We start from the raw sequence: 21,025 nt of genomic DNA, 5'->3' as shown, positions 1-21,025 counted from the left end.
CATAGTCATACAATTACTTGGCATGGCTGTGATGAGGCTAGAAGTGCCCACAGCCTTAAAACTTACTGATAGGCTGCGCTGCAGCCTTTCAAAAAGCTTTAGTAGTCTGTCGAATCCGAGCAGTAAAACGGATGTACAGTAAGAAGTCTGTGTTTGGGGTTTGGCACTGGACACTAGGTGGCATAGATAACCAATAGATGGGTGCCATCAGTCATGCATCTTATATATTTGACTTTTAAGAGGTATTGGAAAAGTTTTGTTTTTTCCTGAAGCTTTGTTTGCTGCCATCTAATTGGACAGTGCAATCTTTGGAGGTTTCCTTTTGGATCCACATACATATCCTGCAGATAATAAACAGAGCTGTCAACCTCACTGTTCTGTCTTTCAGTCACTGAGTTGTCCAGATGTCAGCCTCTATGTTTTGTCCGCCAGTCACTGAGGTGTCAGATGATCACCTTGCTCTTCTGTCCTTCAGTCATTGATGTGTCAGATGTCAGCCTCTGTGTTCTTTCAGCCAGTCACTGAGGTGTCAGATAACCACCTCTCTGTTCTGTCCTTCAGTGATTGAGGTTTCTTAGCAAAAGACAGCTCTCTGGGATATTTGTACCAGTGGAAAAAGGAATGGGACTGGGAGAAGGATAAAGTGTCCTGATATCTGCGTGCCTAGTATCCATGATTCTTTTCTATTTCTGAGATATCACTTTCTTGAAAGTTAGAGGGCCAATATCTCACAATGAGACACAGCTCCTCTGATAAACAAGACTTCATTATAGAATCTTGCAGGTTGAGACAGGTTTCTGTGATTATTTGGACTCCTATTTATTTGATTTTATTTCTTTGCAGAAAAACAAGGAGTGAGAAGCGTCCATCAAGGTAAATGCAAGTGTAGGAATGACTATAATCGCCCCGTATAACAGGCCCTTTAGTTTTTATGAGTCAGTGACGATCTGCAGATCTTTCCATAACATATTTAAGAACGCAAGATACATACACACATGGTTAAAATTGTTGGTACCCCTCGTTTAATGACAGAAAAACCCACAATGGTCACAGAAATAACTTGAATCTGATAAAATTGCTTTTCAACCATGCTTCCACAGTACTTTTTTAAAAATGAAACCCATGAAATAGGTCTGGGCAGAAATGATGGTACCCTTAACTTAATATTTTGTTGGACAACCTTTTGAGGCAATTACTGCAATCAAACGATTCCTGTAACCTCTCGACAGGTATTTTGGCCCACTCCTCAAGAGCAAACTGTTCCAACTGTTTCATGTTTGATGGTTGCCTTTTCCAGATGGCATATTTCAGCTCTTTCCAAAGATGCTCAATAGGATTTAGGTCAGGGCTCATAAAAGGCCACTTCAGAATAGTCCAATGTTTTCCTTTTAGCCATTCTTGGGTGTCTTTAGATGTGTGTTTTGGGTCATTATCCTGTTGCAAGACCCATGACCTGCGTCTGAGACCAAGCTTTTTGACACTGGGCACCACATTTCTCTCTAGAATCCCTTGATAGTCTTTAGATTTCATTGTACCCTGCATAGATTCTAGACACCCTGTGCCAGATGCAGCAAAGCAGCCCCAGGACATAACAGAACCTCCTCCATGTTTCACAGTAGGGACAGTTATGGAGCTGGGAAGATGGGAAGCAAAAAATGAAAATGCAAAACCAAAAATACCTCTGGTCGATAAGGGGTTAAGACATATAAGACATATACTGTATTTTTCTGGACTATAAGATGCACTTTTTTGCAAGAAAAAATCTTGCTTAAAGAAGTGTGTGTCGTTACGTATTTGCTGCATTTCTTTGCTACGTTTTTAAATGCAAATTTAAAGCTGCATTTTACAATACCAGCAAAAGCTATGAGATTTCAGAAAATTCATGCACATGCATCGTTTTTTTTTTTTCCTGACTGTATTGGAAAACTGCTACCGTATTTTTCGGACTATAAGACGCACCGGACCATAAGACGCACCCCAATTTTAAGAAGGAAAATAGGGAAAAAAATAATAATGTGTCAAATGGGGGTCCGTCTTACAGTCCGAATTCAGCTTACCTGGGAAGGGATCCATCACAGGTGGAGGAGTGGTCACAGAGGTCATTCAGTGCTCCAGGCTGGTGCGGTGGTGGCGGCTCTGTGCTGGGGCAGCTGTGCTGGGGCAAGTGGGCTGTGCTGGGGCAGCTGTGCTGGGGCAGGTGGGCTGTGCTGGGGCAGGTGGGCTGTGCTGGGGCAGCGGTGCTGGGCTGGGGCAGCTGGGCTGTGCTGGGGCAGCTGTGCTGGGCTGGGGCAGCTGGGCTGTGCTGGGGCAAGTGGGCTGTGCTGGGGCAAGTGGGCTGTGCGGGGGCAACTGTCCTGGGGCAGGTGGGCTGTGCTGGGGCAGGTGGGCTGTGCTGGGCTGGGGCAGCTGGGGCAAGTGGGCTGTACTGGGCTGGGGCAAGTGGGTTGTGCTGGGCTGGGTCAGCGGGCGGGGCTCTGCGGTGCGGTGGTGGCAGCGGGCTGTGCTTCGGTGCAGAAGTGGCGGCTCCGCCGGCATTTCCTCGCAGCCCGGAGGCCCCCGCACATCCGTTGATGGCTGCCGCCATGTTGCGGTGGCCTCCGGGAACATGGACGCCGGGAAGATGGCCGCCGGTCCGGGGACGGCACATGCCTGGGTTCAGATCTCGTCCCGAGATCTCGGGAGTAACGGTTTCCCCAGAGTTCCAAAGAATTCATGAGACCTGTTCCGCCCCTATCTGAATCTAGCTGCATACACGTAACATATGGGGTAGGCTCTCCCTGTCAACCCTCTCCATGCACCGTACATATTGTGGATGTCGGTAAAGTGTTAATCCATGACAGTTTTATTCCCTTGAATGGTGCGAGCTCAGTGCCAGCACTTCCATTCATTTGGACAGTGACCAGGACAGACTATGATATATATCTTTGTACCATGTTAACCGTATAAACCACTGAAGACTCTTAATTCTAAATAATCTTCAGGACAGACTATAAACTGTGCTACTGGCCTACTCTACCAGGCGTTTAGGAGACCTTCTCATATTCCATGAGTCTTCTGGACATTTGTAGAGTAAGCGAGTGTACGCAATATCATGGTATCTCAGGAAATGGAGGATTGTCTTTTGTTAACACTCACGGTACCTTGTTTCTATCTATTTTTTAGGCTTCTATCCTTCTTCTCCTGCTTCCATTTCTTCAATAAAAACTAAAACAGTGAGTATACAAGATCCTTTTTGCACATGTCACTGTCATTCTGTAATGTGCTGCCTCTAGCGTCACGATTGAAATTTCCAGTACGCTGTTTTTACTAACTTATTACTAGCTGGTATAATTCATGGCATTCAATATAAAATCAAACAGGTTTTCTTTATGTCTGCAGTTATTTGCATTTGGGCATTTAAAATATAATTTGCCAATGACAAAAAACTTCAAATTTGTATAATAAACGTTAATATACCGATCAGCCTAACAAGAAATTTCTTTTTTACATCTTTTGCATCTTTATATTCTCCTTTGGCCCCTCTGTGTATCCAGCTTAGCAGGGCTGAGCCGACCATCCTATTCTTCCGAAGTTTAATTTCCCGGAAGCACACGGCTTCTCCTTGGTGCTTCAGGCCAGTCCAATATTCATTCTGCGCCAAAGAGCCTATGGAGAAATAAAGAGACAACAGGGGGCATGCTCAAATGACAGCATAGGAGCTATGGGATGGCAACATGAGAGGGGATTTACCAAAGGGGGATTTAAATAGGAGTTGTATTTGTATGCACAAATATATTAATTTTGTGCGTACATACAGTGAGCAAAAAATAGTATTTAGTCAGCCACCAATTATCCAAGTTCTCCCACTTAAAAAGATGAGAGAGGTGTGTAATTGACATCATAAGTAGACCACAATTATGTCAAAATTGAGAAAACAAATCCAGAAAATCACCTTGTCTGATTTTGCAATAATTATTTTGCATATTATGGTGTAAAATAAGTATTTGGTCACCTAAAAACATGCAAGATTTCTGGCTGTCACAGACCTGTAACTTCTTTTTTAAGAGGCTCATCTGTCCTCCAGTCATTACCTGCAGTAATGGTACCTGTTTGAACTTGTTATCAGTATAAAAGACACCTGTCCACAACCTCAAACAGTCACACTCCAAACTCCACTATGGTGAAGACCAAAGAGCTGTCGAAAGACACCAGAAACAAAACCGTAGCCCTTCACCAGGCTGAGAAGACCAAATCTACAATAGGCAAGCAGCTTGGTGTGATGAAATCAACTGTGGGGGAATAATAAGAAAATGGAAGACATACAAGACCACTGATAATCTCCCTCGATCTGGGGCTCCACGCAAGATCTCGCCCTGTGGGGTTAAAATGATCAGAAGAATGGTGAGCAGAAATCGCAGAACCACACGGGGGGACCTAGTGAATGACCTGCATAGAGCTGGGACCACCGTAACAAAGGCTACTATCAGTAACACATTACGCTGCCAGGGACTCAGATACTGCAGTGCCAGACGTGCTCCCTGCTTAAGCCAGTATGGACCCTCTGAAGTTTGCTAGAGAGCATTTGGATTATCCAGAAGAATATTGGGAGAATATCATATGGTCTGATGAAACCGAAGTAGAATTGTTTGGTAGAAAAAAAACTTGTCGTGTTTGGATGCGACAGAATGCCGAGTTGCATCCAAAGAACACATACCTACTGTGAAGCATGGGGGTGGCAACATCATACTTTGGGGCAGTTTCTCTGCAAAGGGACCAGGACGACTGATCTGTGTACATGAAAGAATCAATGGGGCCATGTATTGTGAGATTTTCAGTGCAAACCTCCTTCTATCAGCAAGGGCATTGAAGATGAAATGTGGATGGGTCTTTCAGCATGATAATGACCCCAAGCACACCGCCATGGCAATGAAGAAGTGGCTTCTTAAGAAGCATATGAAGGTCCTATAGTGACCTAGCCAGTCTCCAGATCTCAACCCCATAGAAAACCTTTTGAGGGAATTGAAAGTCAATGTTGCCCAGTGACAGGCTCAAAACATCACTGCTCTAGAGGAGAATTGCATGGAGGAATGGGCCAACATGCTACCAACAGGGTGTGCTAACCTTGTGAAGACTTACGAAAACCGTTTGACTTCTGTCATTGCCAACAAAGGTTATATAACAAAATATTGAAATGAACTTTTACTAATGACCAAATACCGTATATACTCGAGTATAAGCTGACCCGAGTATAAGCCGACCCCCCTAATTTTGCCACAAAAAGCTGGGAAAACTTATTTACTCGATCATAAGCCTAGAGTGCAAAATGCAGCAGCTACTGGTAAATTTTGAAAATAAAAATAGATACCAATAAAAGTAAAATTAATTGAGACATGAGTAGGTTAAATGTTTTTTAATATCCATATTGAATCAGGAGCCCCATATAATGCTCCATACAGTTCATGATGGCCCCATAAGATGCTCCATACAATATATACCCCATATAATGCTGCACAAAGGTTAATAATGGCCCCATAAGATGCTCCATACAATATATACCCCATATAGTGCTGCACAAAGGTTAATAATGGCCCCATAAGATGCTCCATAGATTATGCCCCATATGCTGCCCCATAAAATGCTCCATAGATTATGCCCCATATGCTGCCCCATAAGCTACTCCATAGATTATGCCCCATATGCTGCCCCATAAGATGCTCCATAGATTATGCCCCATATGCTGATCCATAAAGGTTATGGCCCCATAAGATGCTCCATAGATTATGCCCCATATGCTGCCCCATAAGATGCTTCATAGATTATGCCCCATACGCTGCTCCATAGAATATGCCCCATATGTTGCTCCATAAAGGTTATTTGCCCCATATGCTGCTGTGAATAAAAAAAGGCATACTCACCTCTCGTCGCTGGGGGCCAGGTGCCGGTGTCATGAGCAGGCGGAGACACTGGCGCAATGGGGGCCAGGTGCCATTGTCGTCGCTGGCTCAGGGCCCCGGCACCTGCGATATTCACCTGTCCCCGTTCCACTGCCACACGCAGCTCTGTCTCCCGGGTCCTCTGTCAGTGACTGTTCAGGCAGAGGGTGCAGCGTGCACTAACTACATTATTACGCCCTCTGACCTGAATATCACAGCCAGAGGATGCGGAGGACAGAGTGGTGCGCGGTGGTGGAACAGGGACAGGTGAATATTGCATATTCTCTCACAGTCTCAGGCAGCTCTTCCTTCCTTCAGCGGTCACATGGTACCGCTCATTAAAGTCATGAATATGTGCATATTCATGACTTTAATGAGCGGTACCACGTGATCGCTGAACACAGGTGCTGGAGACCTTGGGAGAAGCAGGGGCTGCAGAGACCGCACCAGGAAAGGGTAAGTATGATCTGACACCCCCGCTCTCCCTCCCCCGCCGACCCCCTGGCATATATGACTCAAGTATAAGCCTAGAGGGGCACTTTCAGCCTTAAAAAATGGGCTGAAAATCTCGGCTTATACTCAAGTATATACGGTACTTATTTTCCACCATAAGTTGCAAAATAAATCTTGCCAGATCAGACATGGTGATTTTCTGGATTTGTTTTCTCATTTTGACTCTCATAGTTGTGGTCTACCTATGATGTCAATTACAGGCCTCTGTCATCTTTTTAAGTGGGAGAACTTGCACAATTGGTGGCTGACTAAATACTTTTTTTCCCCACTGTATTATCATTTTGGGAGTGTGCTTTTAAGTGAATGGTTATTAAAACATATAAATGTTTTTACAGTGAATGCAGATACTAATGACCACATATCGTATATACTCGAGTATAAGCCGATGCACCAACTTTTGCCACAAAATACTGGGTAAACTTATTGACTTGCGTATAAGCCGGATTTACATTGTCCCCCCTCATCCTTATCCTGGTATACATGGCTCCCTGGTCCCTGTCCTTGTATGCATGGCTCCTTATCCCCTATCCTTGTATTCATGGCTCTCCCATCCCTGTTGTTGTATGCATGGCTCCCCCGTCCCTGTCCTTGTATGCGTGGCTCCCCCATCGCTGTCCTTGTATGCATGTCTCCTTATCCCCTTTCCTTGTATGCATGGTTCCTATTAAAAAAAACATCCTACTCACCTTCTTACGCACCCTCGCAACATCTCGTTACGGCGTCAGCAGCTCCTGCGGTCGAGCGATCACGTGGCCCCGCTCATTAAGGTATTGAATATGCACTCCACGCCTATGGGAGTGGAGAGGCGTGCATATTCTTTATGTTAATGAGTGGGGCCACGTGATCTTTCGAACCGAAATGATGCTGGTGCCAGAACGAACGAGATGCAGCGAGGGCGTGCAGGAGGGTGAGTAGAATGTGTGCCATTGTGCTTGAAGTTGGAGGCTGCGGCTGTAACTGTGGTTGCTATAAGAGAAATGAATATTTATTTATTTTTAGCAGTGGCACAGGCTTTAGCCACAGCCGGCTCCTGCCTCTGTGAACCACTGCTCCCCCTGCTATGCTGACTCCTGCCTCTGTGACCCGTTGCTCCGCTTCTCCCCCTCCCCCGCCAGCTTTCTGGGACAATTGACTCATGTATAAGTCGTCGGAGGCATTTTCTGCACAAAAAAATATACAGTAATTTTAAATGCATTTCCTTAATTTTTTTCTGCAAAATCATGCAGCACTAAGCCATCACATGCAGGAATGATTTCAACATTAAATGACATCCTTGTAGTTCTAATAAATTATATAGTGAATAATTTATTTATTCTTAACCAGGATGGTTAAATGTTAAAAAACATACAAATTTAGCTTGTCTTTTACAGGGGTTGTCCTGTCATGTCACAAGATATTGATATCAAGCATAGGCAATAAATATTAGATTAGTGTGGGGGGTCCAACACCCAGCACCACCACTGATCAGCTATTACAAGCTCCGGCTTAATATAAACAGAGTTCCAATATGTCATACCAGTCACTGTATAGTGGTCATCACCAGACAATGCAGATCAGGTCCTAGAAAAGCTTATAACAGCTGATCTTTTACTCACAAAAGTGAGTAAATATTTTATTAAATCTTTTCATGGGACAACACCGAAGATGTGACACTTTGATACAATGTACAGTAGTCAGGGTACAGCTTGTATAAGAGTGTCAATTTGGTGCCCTCTAAATAACAACACACAGCCATTTATGTCTAAACCGCTGACAACAATAGTGAGTACAGCTCTAAGTGAAAATGGCCAAATTGTGCCCAAAGTATCAATATTTTGTGTGGCCACCATTATTTTCAAGCACTGCCTTTACTCTCTTGAGCATGGAGTTCAGAAGACCTTCACAGGTTGTCACTGGAATCCTCTTCCACTCCTTCATGACGACATAACGGAACTGGTGGATGTTGGAGACCTTGCGCTCCTCCGCCATCCATTTGAAGATGCCACGCAGATGTTCAATAGGGTTTTGGTCTGGTGTCATGCTTGGCCAGTCCAGCTCCTTTACCCTCAGTTTCTTTTAGCAAGGCAGAGGCAGTGGTCGTGTTAGAGGTGTGTTTAGGGTCATTATCATGTTGAAATACTGCCCAACGGCCCATTTTCCAAAGAGAGGGAATCATGTACTGTGACATACTGAAGCAGACTATGTGACTATGTTGGCATTCATGGTTTGCTCAATGAACTGTAGCTGCCCATACCTGGCAGCACTCATGCAGCCCCAAACCATGACTCTCCTACCACCATGCTTGACTGTAGGTAAGGCCAACTTGTCTTTGTACTCACCTGGTTGCTGACATTCACACACTTGACACCATCTGAACCAAATATGTTTATTTTGGACTCAGCCCGCAGGACTTAGTTCCAGTAATCCATGTTCTTAGTCTGCTTGTCTTTAGCAAAGTGTTTGCATGCTTTCTGTGCATCATCTTAAGGCTTTCTTATTGGTTGACAGCAATGCAGAACAATTTGATGCAGTGTGCTTCATATGGTTTGAGCTCTGACCGGCTGACCTCCCACCCCTGTAAACTCTGCAGTAATGCTGGCAGCACTAATATGTCTATTTTGAAAGGACAACCTCTGAATATGACGTTGTGCACGCGTACTCAACTAGTTTGGCCAACTATGGCGAGGACAGTTCTGAGTGGAACCTATCTTGTGAAACCGCTGTATGGTTTTGCCCACGATGCTGCAGCTCAGTTTCAGGGTGTTGGCAATCTTCTTACAGCCTAGGCCAACTTTATGTACAGCAACAATTCTTTTTTACAGATCCTCAGAGAGTTCTTTGCTCTGAGGAGCCATGTTGAACTTCCATTTGCTAGTATGAGAGAATGTGAGAGTGATAACACCAAATTTAACCCACCTGCTCTCCATTCACACCTGAGATCTTGTAACACTAATAAGTCACGTGAAACCGGGGAGGGAAAATACTAAAATTGGCCCAACTTAGTCATCTCACTTAGGGGCGTACTCAGTTTTGTTGACAGCAATTTAGATATTAAAGGCTGCCTGTTGAGTTATGTAGAGGAAATACCACATTTATACAAGCTGTACTAATTTACTTTGAAGATGTGACACCTTGATACAGTGTTGTCCCATGAAAACAAAGTATTTACAAAAATGTGAGGGATGTACTCAATTTTGTGATATACTAAAAATCCTGAGGATAGCACATCAATATCTTGTAGCTGTAATGCGCTTTAACATTGTTTGTTATATCTCCACTCAATATAGGAAAAATCTACCACCTTGGCAGCATCCACCTGATACCACCTTGGCAGCATCCACCTGATACCACCTTGGCAGCATCCACCTGATACCACCTTGTCAGCATCCACCTGATACCACCTTGGCAGCATCCACCTGATAACACCTTGGCAGCATCCACCTGATACCACCTTGGCAGCATCCACCTGATACCACCTTGGCAGCATCCACCTGATACCACCTTGGCAGCATCCACCTGATACCACCTTGGCAGCATCCACCTGATACCACCTTGGCAGCATCCACCTGATACCACCTTGGCAGCATCCACCTGATACCACCTTGGCAGCATCCACCTGATACCACCTTGGCAGCATCCACCTGATACCACCTTGGCAGCATCCACCTGATACCACCTTGGCAGCATCCACCTGATACCACCTTGGCAGCATCCACCTGATACCACCTTGGCAGCATCCACCTGATACCATCTTGGCAGCATCCACCTGATACCACCTTGGCAGCATCCACCTGATAACATCTTGGCAGCATCCACCTGATACCACCTCAGCAGCATCCACCTGATACCACCTCAGCAGCATCCACCTGATACCACCTCGGCAGCATCCACCTGATACCACCTAGCAGCATCCACCTGATACCACCTTGGCAGCATCCACTTGATACCACCTTGGCAGCATCCACCTGATACCACATTGGCAGCATCCACCTGATACCACCTAGCAGCATCCACCTGATACCACCTTGGCAGCATCCACTTGAAACGACCTTGGCAGCATCCACCTGATACCACCTTGGCAGCATCCACCTGATACCACCTAGCAGCATCCACTTGATACCACCTTGGCGGCATCCACCTGATACCACCTTGGCAGCATCCACCTGATACCACCTTGGCAGCATCCACCTGATACCACCTTGGCAGCATCCACCTGATACCACCTTGGCAGCATCCACCTGATACCACCTTGGCAGCATCCACCTGTTTCCACCTTGGCAGCATCCACCTGATACTGATTTAAAACAATTCTGTTTTTAATAAAGCTAGTTTATGTTCTATTTAATTTATGACACCCTGAATTTCACTTCATTGCCCGCACAGAGTTTGATTACATATTGCTCTCCACACTAGGCAACTCCCTATGCTTTTATTCCTAAATTCTCAACCAGAGCTAGCACTGCCTGGCCTAATTGTCCAGCACTGTTCTTTTCCCACCCACTGTGCAATCATTGGCTGTTAGAGATCAGTGCTGGGGCAGATACTATAATTCATTCAAGCATTGGAACTGACTGAGCAGTGATCCTGTGCTTCCATCTGAGGCAGTGCAGCACCAATCACTACACCTCACACCACAATGGTGATAGCGCTGTCACATGTCCTCTATTACCCATGGACGTAATGATTGCAATCACAGAGGGTGCAATAGGGTCCTTACTGGAGGGGGACCCCCACTTCAGCTGTATGTGCATCCAAGTGTGTTGCAGCGCGGAGACGCACCGGGTCCCAGAATTGCAATGCATACTGCTAATCAGGACAGCAGCTGACATCGACGTGCATGGTATTGTCGTTGCACGGCAGGAACTTTATCCTAAAAACATGTTAGCGGCAGCCAGGGCCGTAGTCATGGCCAGCAAAGATGTCTGTTGTAGCGCGCCCTGGTCACCCGCATCACATACTTAAAGTCTCACTGTCTCACTTGTCTGGTTCTCAGAGGCCTCCATTAGATGCAGAGACACTTCTTCCTTTGATCTGGCACATAAAGAGACAGAGTCCAATTTCAACACAAAATGTAAAACTTTACTTGTTTCCAATCGCAGCATGTCCACATCAGTTACACCATCAACACAGAGTTCTGCACAGTTCACATCCTTCATTTTCCCTGTGCGCTTCCCTATGTCCTTCAGTAGGTACCCGTGTCATCCTGTCTCGACCCATACTGCAGCGTCCTCCCTGTTCAGCTTCACTAGAGGGCATCTGCACACGTAGTAAGCTGCCACATATTGGAGTGACCTGCGTTTCTGTTCTATTGCACTTCTTCTGCAACTTCTGCTGTAGCCTGTCCCCAAGCTGCTGGCCACCACTGGTTCTGGACGTCTGGGCTCAGCTTAAATGTTGTGTGGTCACTGGGTAGCCCAGGCTCTAAGCCCACCCGAGCTGTCTGGGCACTCTGGCCCTAATTCCTACAAATCAGGAAATCCTCTGCCTTATCTACAGTGACCCCTCCTATGTTATCTAGTTACTATACCGTGTATGCTAAGGTGTCCCCCAATCTAGTGGACTAACTTAGGTACTACACTTTCCCTACAACATCTATATTTACATATACAATGCATACGAACATATAGCAGCATAGATAAATGCATATACAACTTTGCATACAAGGCAATATATATATATATATATATATATATAAGGGGTGAGCATCACACGGTCCTGGTACACCCCTTAAAAACATGCTGAGGCAACATGATGTTTGGTCACAACATAGAACACGCTGCAAAACTTCTCTTCATGTCGCTGTTACAGGTGAGGAGGATCACAGTGCGACCTGTTGTGAGTTCATTTTCCCCTTCGTCACTGAGGACTGGTGAACTCCCTATTCTGGTAAAGGAAGGTAATGAGCCTGATTATCAGGCACCTGAGCCTAATGAGGATGACTGGCTGATGTATTAAATTGGTCTCCGGAGGCTGTTGCTTCCTTTCAGGAGCTGAAGCGAAGATTTACCTCCGCCCCGGTTTTGCGGCAACCTGATGTCTCACTCCCGTTCCAGGTAGAGGTGGATGCTTCTGAGATTGGTGCAGGAGCTGTTTTGTCCCAAAAGGATCCTGTAACATCTAAAATGAATCCCTGTGCTTTCTTTTCCCGAAAGTTCTCTCCATCTGAACGTAACTATGATGTGGGGAATCGGGAACTGTTGGCCATGATATGGGCATTTGAGGAGTGGAGACATTGGTTGGAGGGAGCTAAACATCAAGTTGTGGTCCTCACTGACCACAAGAATTTGATTTACCTAGAGTCGGCTAAACGCTTGAACCCTAGACAGGCTAGGTGGGCCTTGTTTTTTACACGTTTTGATTTTGTGGTCTCTTTTCTTCCTGGAACTAAGAATGTCAAGGCAGACGCCCTCTCTAGGAGTTTCTTTGCTGATTCTCCTGTGGTGACCAAGCCTACTACCATCTTAGGCGAAGGGGTAGTTCTTTCTGCCATCTCGCCCGATTTGAGACTTGCTCTGCAAGAGTTCCAGGAGGACAAACTTGAGCGTTGTCCCAGTGGAAAGTTGTATGTTCCTGACCAGTGGAAGAAGAGAGTGATGTCTGAAGTTCATTGCTCTGCATTGACTGGTCATCCAGGTATTTTTGGTACTAGAGATCTGGTGACTCGCTCTTTTTGGTGGCCCACCTTGTCTCATGATGTCAGGAATTTTGTGCAGTCCTGTGGGACTTGCTCCCGGTCTAAATCTTGTTCTCGCTCTAGTGGGTTGTTGATGCCTTTGGCGGTCCCCAGGAGGCCATGGACCCATATTTCAATGGATTTCATCTCTGATATGCCGGTTTCTCAAAGAATGACTGTCATTTGGGTGATTTGTGATAGGTTCTCTAAGATAGTTCATCTTGTACCACTCCCTAAGTTGCCATCTTCCTCTGAGTTGGTGCCCCTGTTTTTGCAACAGGTGGTTCGCTTACACGGGATTCCTGAGAACATTGTATCTGACAGAGGAGTTCAGTTTGTGTCTAGATTTTGAAGGACTTTCTGTTCCAAGCTGGGAATTCAGTTGTCCTTCTCCTCTGCTTTTCACCCTCAGACCAATGGGCACACAGAGAGAACAAACCAGACCTTGGAGTCGTATTTGAGATGTTTTATTTCCGCTGATCAGGATGATTGGGTTTCATTTTTGCCCTTGGCCGAATTTGCTTTAAATAATAGAGCTAGTTCTGCCACTTTGATGTCACCTTTTTTTTGTAACTTTGGGTTTCATCCTCGATTTTCTTCAGGGCAGGTGAAGCCTTCTGCCTGCCCAGGTGTTGACACTGTGGTGGAGAGAATGCACCAGATCTGGGACCAAGTGGTGGATAAGTTATCTCTCTCCCAGGAAAAGGCCCAGCGGTTTTCCAATCGACATAGGACCATTGGTCCCCAGTTTAAGATTGGTGATATGGTGTGGTTATCATCAAAAAATATTGCTATGAAGGTGGCTTCTCCTAAATTTAAGCCTAGATTTATTGGACCTTACAAGATTTTGGAGATTATTAATCCGGTCTCTTTTCGTTTGGCTCTTCCTGTCACATTTAAAATCCATAATGTGTTCCATAAGTCCTTGTTGAAGAGGTTTGTTGAACCAGTTGTTCCTGAGGTGGCACCTCCAGACCCTGTATTGGTTGAAGGTAACATGGAATATGAGGTAGAGAAAATACTGGATTCCCGTCTGGCTAGACGGAGACTCCAGTATTTGGTTAAGTGGAAGGGTTATGGTCAGGAGGATAATTCCTGGGTCTCTGCCTCTGATATTCATGCCAAAAGATTGGTGCGTGCCTTTCATCGGGCTCACCCTGATCGCCCTGGTGGCGTGGTTGAGGGTTCGGTGACCCCTCCTCAAGGGGGAGGTACTGTTGTGAGTTCATTTTCCCCTTCGTCACTGAGGTCTGGTGAACTCCCTATTCTGGTAAAGGAAGGTAATAAGCCTGATTATCAGGCACCTGAGCCTAATGAGGATGACTGGCTGAGTGGAGTCACGGACTGGATATAAGGCTGCCGACGCCCTTCTGCCCTGCGGGTGATTTCTCTGTGGACTTCTAGGACACCAGTCTGATTCCTGCTCCTCTAAAGCTAAGTTTTCTGCTTTACCTGTTAGCATTTGTGTTTTTGTTTTGCTTGCTTTTCTGGATTCTGCCATTCCCTGCTGGGGTGAGCGGAATCTCCTTTTGCCGGTTGCTCTGCCTTCAGAATATTCCTGAGTACTGACATAGCTTTTTTGAAGCCTAGCATCTTCAGGGCCTTTTTCACTGTCAGTCTGTTGGCTCTTATTTTTATAGGGTTTTTCACGGATTGCAGACAGCAGCCTTCCTGTCCTTTCCTATCTAGTTAGCTTGGGCCCCGTCTTTGCTCAGTCTATCTTTCTGTCTGTGTTAGCGTTTTCATCTTGCTTCACCGTCATTATATGTTGGGGGCTGCCTATTGCTTTGGGGTCTGCTCTGGGGCAGTTTAGATTTCCCCTTTCTTTCTTTAGGCCTATTTAATTCTCTGGCTGTGATCGAGGGGTCTAGGGCATCGTAGGAACCCCCCACGGCTACTGTTAGTTGTTGTGGATAGGATCAGGGGTCTGCAATCAGATAGTTGCCAACCTCTCTGGTTTTCTGGACTTAGCTAGCATTTCTGTTTTTGCCTCCTACGGTGACTCAATCATAACAGCGACCCCTGCAATGGTGTGACAATATCTGAATTTTTTTTTAAATCTGCTTGTCATGGTACCCAGGGGTTGGTTTGTGACCTTAATCACTTTATTTCTGCTGCTATGTCATGTAGCAGCAGCTTACAATGATTTTATGCTGCACAACCTGTGCCATGGCCAAAATCATTGTGTAACCCAGAATCAGTATATAATACAGTGTACTGTAAAGCCAAATAAAAAGATTCAGGAGTCCATGGGAATCCCATTCGGGTCATGCAAAGTTACACATTTGGTCAAGAAATAGTACACTCTTGTATTACATGCCATATTCAGCCAGGATGCTTGTATCAGAATAATCGAGTCTGTGTATTATACACTGATATATATATATGGACACATGTATGCAGCTATGGTTTCACATATAGAAATGTAACCATATGAATAGAGATTGATGTAGATACACATTTAATTATAGTGATATAAGGCAAAAAACAATAGTTGCACTCCAGGCATGAGATAATGAAAAAAAATGGTCTTTATTCATCCAGATATGCGCAACATTTTAGCTTTTCCAACTGTGAACCTTTCTCAAGCCATCAACATTCACAGTGTATAAACACGGCATATATAGTTTAATCAGTGATTAATCAATATACATCATAGCTGTCTACAAATATCTCAAGGGCTGTCACATTGTAGAAGGATCATCTTTATTCTCATTTGCACAAGGAAAGACTAGAAGCAATGGGATGAAACTGAATGGGAGGAGACACAGATTAGATATTAGAAAAAACTTTTTGACAGTTAGAGTGATCAATGAGTGGAACAGGCTGCCACGAGAAGTGGTGAGTTCTCCTTCAATGGAAGTCTTCAAACAGAGGCTGGACAGACATCTGACTGGGATGATTTAGCGAATCCTGCTTTGAGCAGGGGGTTGGACCAGATGGCCCAGGAGGTCCCTTCCAACTCTACGATTCTATGATTCTATCAGGAAAGAATAGTGCATATGTACAGGGCCGGCTCCATGTTTTCGTTGGCCCCGGGCGAAAGAGTCTCAGTGGGCTACTTTAAGATATACCACGATACATGATGCACAGGTACGGCAGAGAAATATATGTATAGGACAATGCCAAAGATTTCACTTCTTATATTACATGAATGATATCTATTAAGCTCAGAAACCGGACAGTTTAGTCCTCTACACAGTATTATGGGCTGCACATAGCTCTACATACAGTATGATGTGCCCCATATAATACTCCAGTATATGATGAGTCCCATATAATGCTACACTATATGATGGGCAACATATAATACTCCAGTATATGATGGGCCCCATATAATGCTCCAGTAAATGATGAGTCTCCTATTGTGCCAAGCGTAAAAAAAAAAAAAAAAGAAATGAAATGAAATGATCACTTCTCCTCGCTGACCGCTGCTCTGCTCCAGGCTCCTCAGTGTCGCAGTCGTCCGGCTTTTTGCACTGACTGTTCAGAGCAGAGGACACACACTAGTCACGTCATCGCCCCATCTGACCTGAAACATCACCGTGTGAGAAGACGTGTAAGACGCTGCATGATGAACAGGGAGTATTGCAAGTAACGGGGCCCTGAGAAAGCAGGGGGTGCCCACTTGCAGGCGCTGGCACTAGGCCCCCCATAGCGTGCCTGTGTCCCCGACGGCGAGTGGGCCCCCCAGCCTGCTCAGGGCCCTGACGCTTGCCTGGATGCGGACACTGGCCCTGCATATGTATACAGTGCAATAATATGAATCTCCTCATGAGTCATTATGCATATAACAATAATTCATTTTCATTCTGTGCCAGTTCACAGGTATTGTGCATATAATATTAAAAAACCTTAATTCCTTGATAAAGAAAATGTGATAACACGTGTTATAATTAAAGACTGGTCACATAACTGCTGACAGTAATATACATAGTATGTGCTCTAGGCTCAACTGTGATGTCAGTGATCCCTGCTACTCACTACACCAGGGGCCCAGAGGTGGAGGGGGCACGCCAACACCAGCAACTATATCAGCTGGATGCAAGTCCTTGGAGCCACATTCTGCTGAAATATGTTGTGGTGCAGGGGACCCGCCGGCTCCCTGAGCTGCAATACATGCCAGTGGCCTATCAGAGACTGGCAGCTGATGTCGGCATGCCCGTGACTGGTGACACATGGCACTGACATCATGCACCATGGCGAGGATGCTGAAGTCAACTGCAGCGGCTGTAGAAGTGATCACCACGCAGCGTAGGGGAAGATGAGTAGTATATTTTTTTAATGTATTGGAGAACAGAGCACACTATCCCAGTAAGGAGCACACTATCCCAGGAATGATCCTAGTATGGGGGACATTATCCCAGGAAGGGGCATCCCTTATTACGTACCATCCTCTCTAGTTATGTATGGGACTGTCCCCTATTATGTAGCATTCTCTGTTTTTATGTACATTATTGTCCCATTATTACAAAGTATTATGTCTTCTTATATATAGCGCCGTCCTTTACATATTGCTTCCTCGTTATTTTTGTTAATCACCGCGCTTTCTCTTTACTACAGTGTCCTCTCTTGTTAGATATAACATGACTGATGATGGAGCAACATCTGACCAGTCCATTATATTCTGCCATCATAAAAGTAGCTTTACCAGATTCCATCAGCAATCATTTCAGGTTTTATATAACAAGAGTGGATACTATAATAAAAACAGGATGCTCTAAATAACGAGATTCCGATATGTAGGGGATGGTGCTGTACATAAGAGGGCATCATGTAATAGGGGACAGTAATATTCATATTGAGAGGAGACAAATATCTGTAGCTTGGTTGCCGTTAGCATAGGGGGGGCCCAAACATTTTTTTGCACAGGGGCCCCAAGCTCTTAGTGTACACCCCGGCACTAACTGACTGATTTGCACATTCTCTCTTCTCTCCATCAAGTTGTGTGACGCCATATTAGATCAGGGAGCTGCCCTCAATCTGTGCATGTCTACTGCACTCAGTTATATGTAGCTGCCATATTGGAGTGGGGAATGCCCACACTCCCGCACAGGCTGTATAAGCTTGTAGATAATTTGAAGATTTCTCTGGTTTCTCAATAGTAAAATATAGACAAAATAAGCGGAATTACAGATATATCTAGTATATAAAAAAGGAAGGCATGGTAGTAATAAATAAGAGTATAGGAAGAAGAACCACATTGTTTGAACAGGGACCTATGTGAACCAAGGGCAATGGCCACATAGGAGATGGAAACTGCAAATACATTGAATCTATTCAGTCTGTTTCTGGTATAAGAAGAAATGGGTGCCATTCGTGGCAGACTACCAGTTAGTATCCAGATGGTTGTCTGTATCTCTCACCCATTATATGTATTATAATTTAGTGCCATCTACCAAATTGACAGACACCCATCTATGGGTCTCTCATCCCTCCAGTGTGACAAAGGATGGGCCATGTATATATGAAGGATACTGGGTCGATACTCTGAAGCTTGCACTCGTTTGCAATATCAGTTTTGTAGAGTGCTGCTTTCTTTAGGATACTTCTAGTGATAGATCTATATTTCTATGAGTGCATTAGGTAGTATTCACACAGGCAGGGCTCAGGAGAAATTGCACAACAAATTTTGGGGTTCATTTTCTCCTACTATCCTTGTGAAAAAAATTGGACCTAAAATAACATTCTTGTGGAAAAAATGTGATTTTTTTTTTTTAATGTTCACGGCTCTGCGATATAAACTTCTGTGAAGCAGCTTGGGGTTCAATCTACATACATTCCTTGATGGGCCTAGCTTCCAAAATGGGATCACTTGTTGAGGTTCTCCACTGTTTAGGCACATCAGGGACACTCAAAACGAGACATGTCATGGCTGACCATTCCAACAATGTCTGCATTTCAAAAAGTCACTCCTTTAGGCTTGTGCTGTGAGCTTGAACAGTATTTTACCGCCCCCACATATGGGATATCTGCGTACTCTGGAAAAATTGCACAACAAATTGTATGGTGCAAATTCTCTTGTTACTCTTGTGCAAATTCAAAATTTGAAGCTAAAAGACAATTTTGTGGGGAAAATTTAATTGTTTTATTTTCATGGCTCAATGCTATAAACTTCTGTGGAGCACTTGGGAGTTCAAAGTGCTCAATACTCATCTAAATTAGTTCCCTGATGAGTCTAGCTTCTAACATGGTGTCACTTGTGGGGGCATTGCCACTGTTTAGGCACACCAGGGGCTCTCCAAACGCGACATGGTATCTGCTAATTATTCCAGGAAATCTTATATTCAAAAAGTCAAATGAAGCTCTTTCCCTTCTGAGCCCTGCCATGTGCCCAATCAGAGGTTTTCTTCCACATATGAAGTATCGTGATGTTCAAGAGATATTGCACAACAAATCCTGGGGTCCATTTTTTCCTGTTACCCTTGCGGTAATAGATTTTGGGTTTAAAGTAAAATTTTAGTGACAAAAAGTTAAACGTTCATTTTTTTCTTCCACATTCCAAAAATTCCTGTGAAGCACCTGAAGGGTTAATAAACTTCTTGAATGTGGTTTTGAGCAGCTTCAGGGCTGCAGTTTTTAGAATGGTGTCACTTTTGGGTATTGGCCCCTCAAAGTCACTTCAAATGTGAGGAGTCCCTAAAAATAATGGTTTGGTGAATTTTGTTGGAAAATTGAGAATTCTCTGGTCAACTTTTAACCCTTATAACGTCCTAACAAAATAAAAAGGTAACACAGATGGCAATCTAAAGTGCAGAAGGCAAAAAAAGCCTAAGGTTATGTGCACACGTTTCGGATTTTGGTGCGTTTCCACAGCGTTTTTGGATGCGCGGCATTGCATCAAATCCGCAGTGTAGTGCATCACCAATGTTAATCTATGGGAAATGGAGATTTGTTGTGCACATGCTGCTGAAAAATCCGCGCGGATTTACAGCATTTTATTTTCCGCAGTGCAGCGCTCGCCAGGGCAGTGGGGATACTCGGTACCGGGCCGCTTCTTAAAGGGGCAGTGTCAAAGCGGCAGTGACCTGGTCCGTGGCCCTGGGCATCCAAAAAAAGATGAGTATTTACAAGGGAATGAGAAATAAAGAGTTTTTGTAATGAGTTTGTGACGCCACCCGTGGTATCTGATCAATAGTGACCAGTGCTGCAGTGCAGATCCGCTGGGACTGATGGTGATGCAGCAGAGTTGGTAGAGCTCCCACGGGCAGAGCTTTATGCTGATTTCCACTTTCCTTCCCTTCCAGCACCTCACAGTCAGTGTCTCAGGCCAGCAGTTAATATATATTAATATAAAACATCTTCTCCTAGGGAGAGGCACTTTTACTTTTAATGTTACATAATAACAGTACCTTATTTTGTCGATAATACACTAATGCTATATTACATCCTATACAATTGTCCGTCTTATATTCTGAAGTGCTACTGGTAGCAACTGTTACAAACTGTGGGGTTTGCTACCAAGTCAGGGCACAATATCCCTGCAAAAATGCTATCATTATTCTTTACATTTCACACCTTCCTATACAATATCAAACCCCTTGGGTGACAACAGTTTCTTTTTGGTTCGCCACCTTGCTTTGGACACTTTGTCCCTAAAACGATACTTTTATTAGACATTACTATTCCTATAACATATCCTACAAAAAGTCCTTTTAATTCTTACCTTCTGAGGTGTAACATGACTGTATCTGCTACCTACAACTTCTTATATCCTACCAATGTTATCCTACATTTTCACAATAATAATTCTATACACTATCAATATACATTTTCCTAAACATGGCATAATATTTACAGTCATATTTACATTTTTATTGATCACAATCAAAAAGCTGTAATTATCTGTGGTAAATGGCAGATATTGTCCCAGCCGGGGTATCTTCTAAAGTCCTTGTGCTGTATGGAGGACCCGCTCAAAACCTCCTTAGACCTAATCTTCAGCCAC

At 44.5% G+C, this 21,025-nt stretch overlaps 1 protein-coding gene across 1 annotated transcript in view; it reads left to right on the top strand.

The window, feature by feature from the left end:
- The window catches only part of LOC141069676 (uncharacterized), a 46,802-nt gene extending 36,963 nt beyond the window's left edge, over positions 1 to 9,839 (top strand). The window contains exons 11-13 of the mRNA XM_073559451.1: positions 844 to 873; positions 3,163 to 3,212; positions 9,692 to 9,839. Coding sequence (XP_073415552.1) covers positions 844 to 873; positions 3,163 to 3,208 — 76 coding nt within the window. The 3' untranslated portion in view covers positions 3,209 to 3,212; positions 9,692 to 9,839. The remainder of the gene's footprint in view (positions 1 to 843; positions 874 to 3,162; positions 3,213 to 9,691) is intronic.
- Positions 9,840 to 21,025: the final 11,186 nt, after the last annotated feature.

This window comes from Dendrobates tinctorius, unplaced genomic scaffold (assembly GCF_039654945.1).
Source record: "Dendrobates tinctorius isolate UK_male_01 unplaced genomic scaffold, ASM3965494v1 ptg000270l, whole genome shotgun sequence".
Taxonomy (NCBI): domain Eukaryota; kingdom Metazoa; phylum Chordata; class Amphibia; order Anura; family Dendrobatidae; genus Dendrobates; species Dendrobates tinctorius.
Note: the sequence above shows the minus strand (reverse complement) of the source record. Positions and strands in the feature narration are given on the sequence as shown.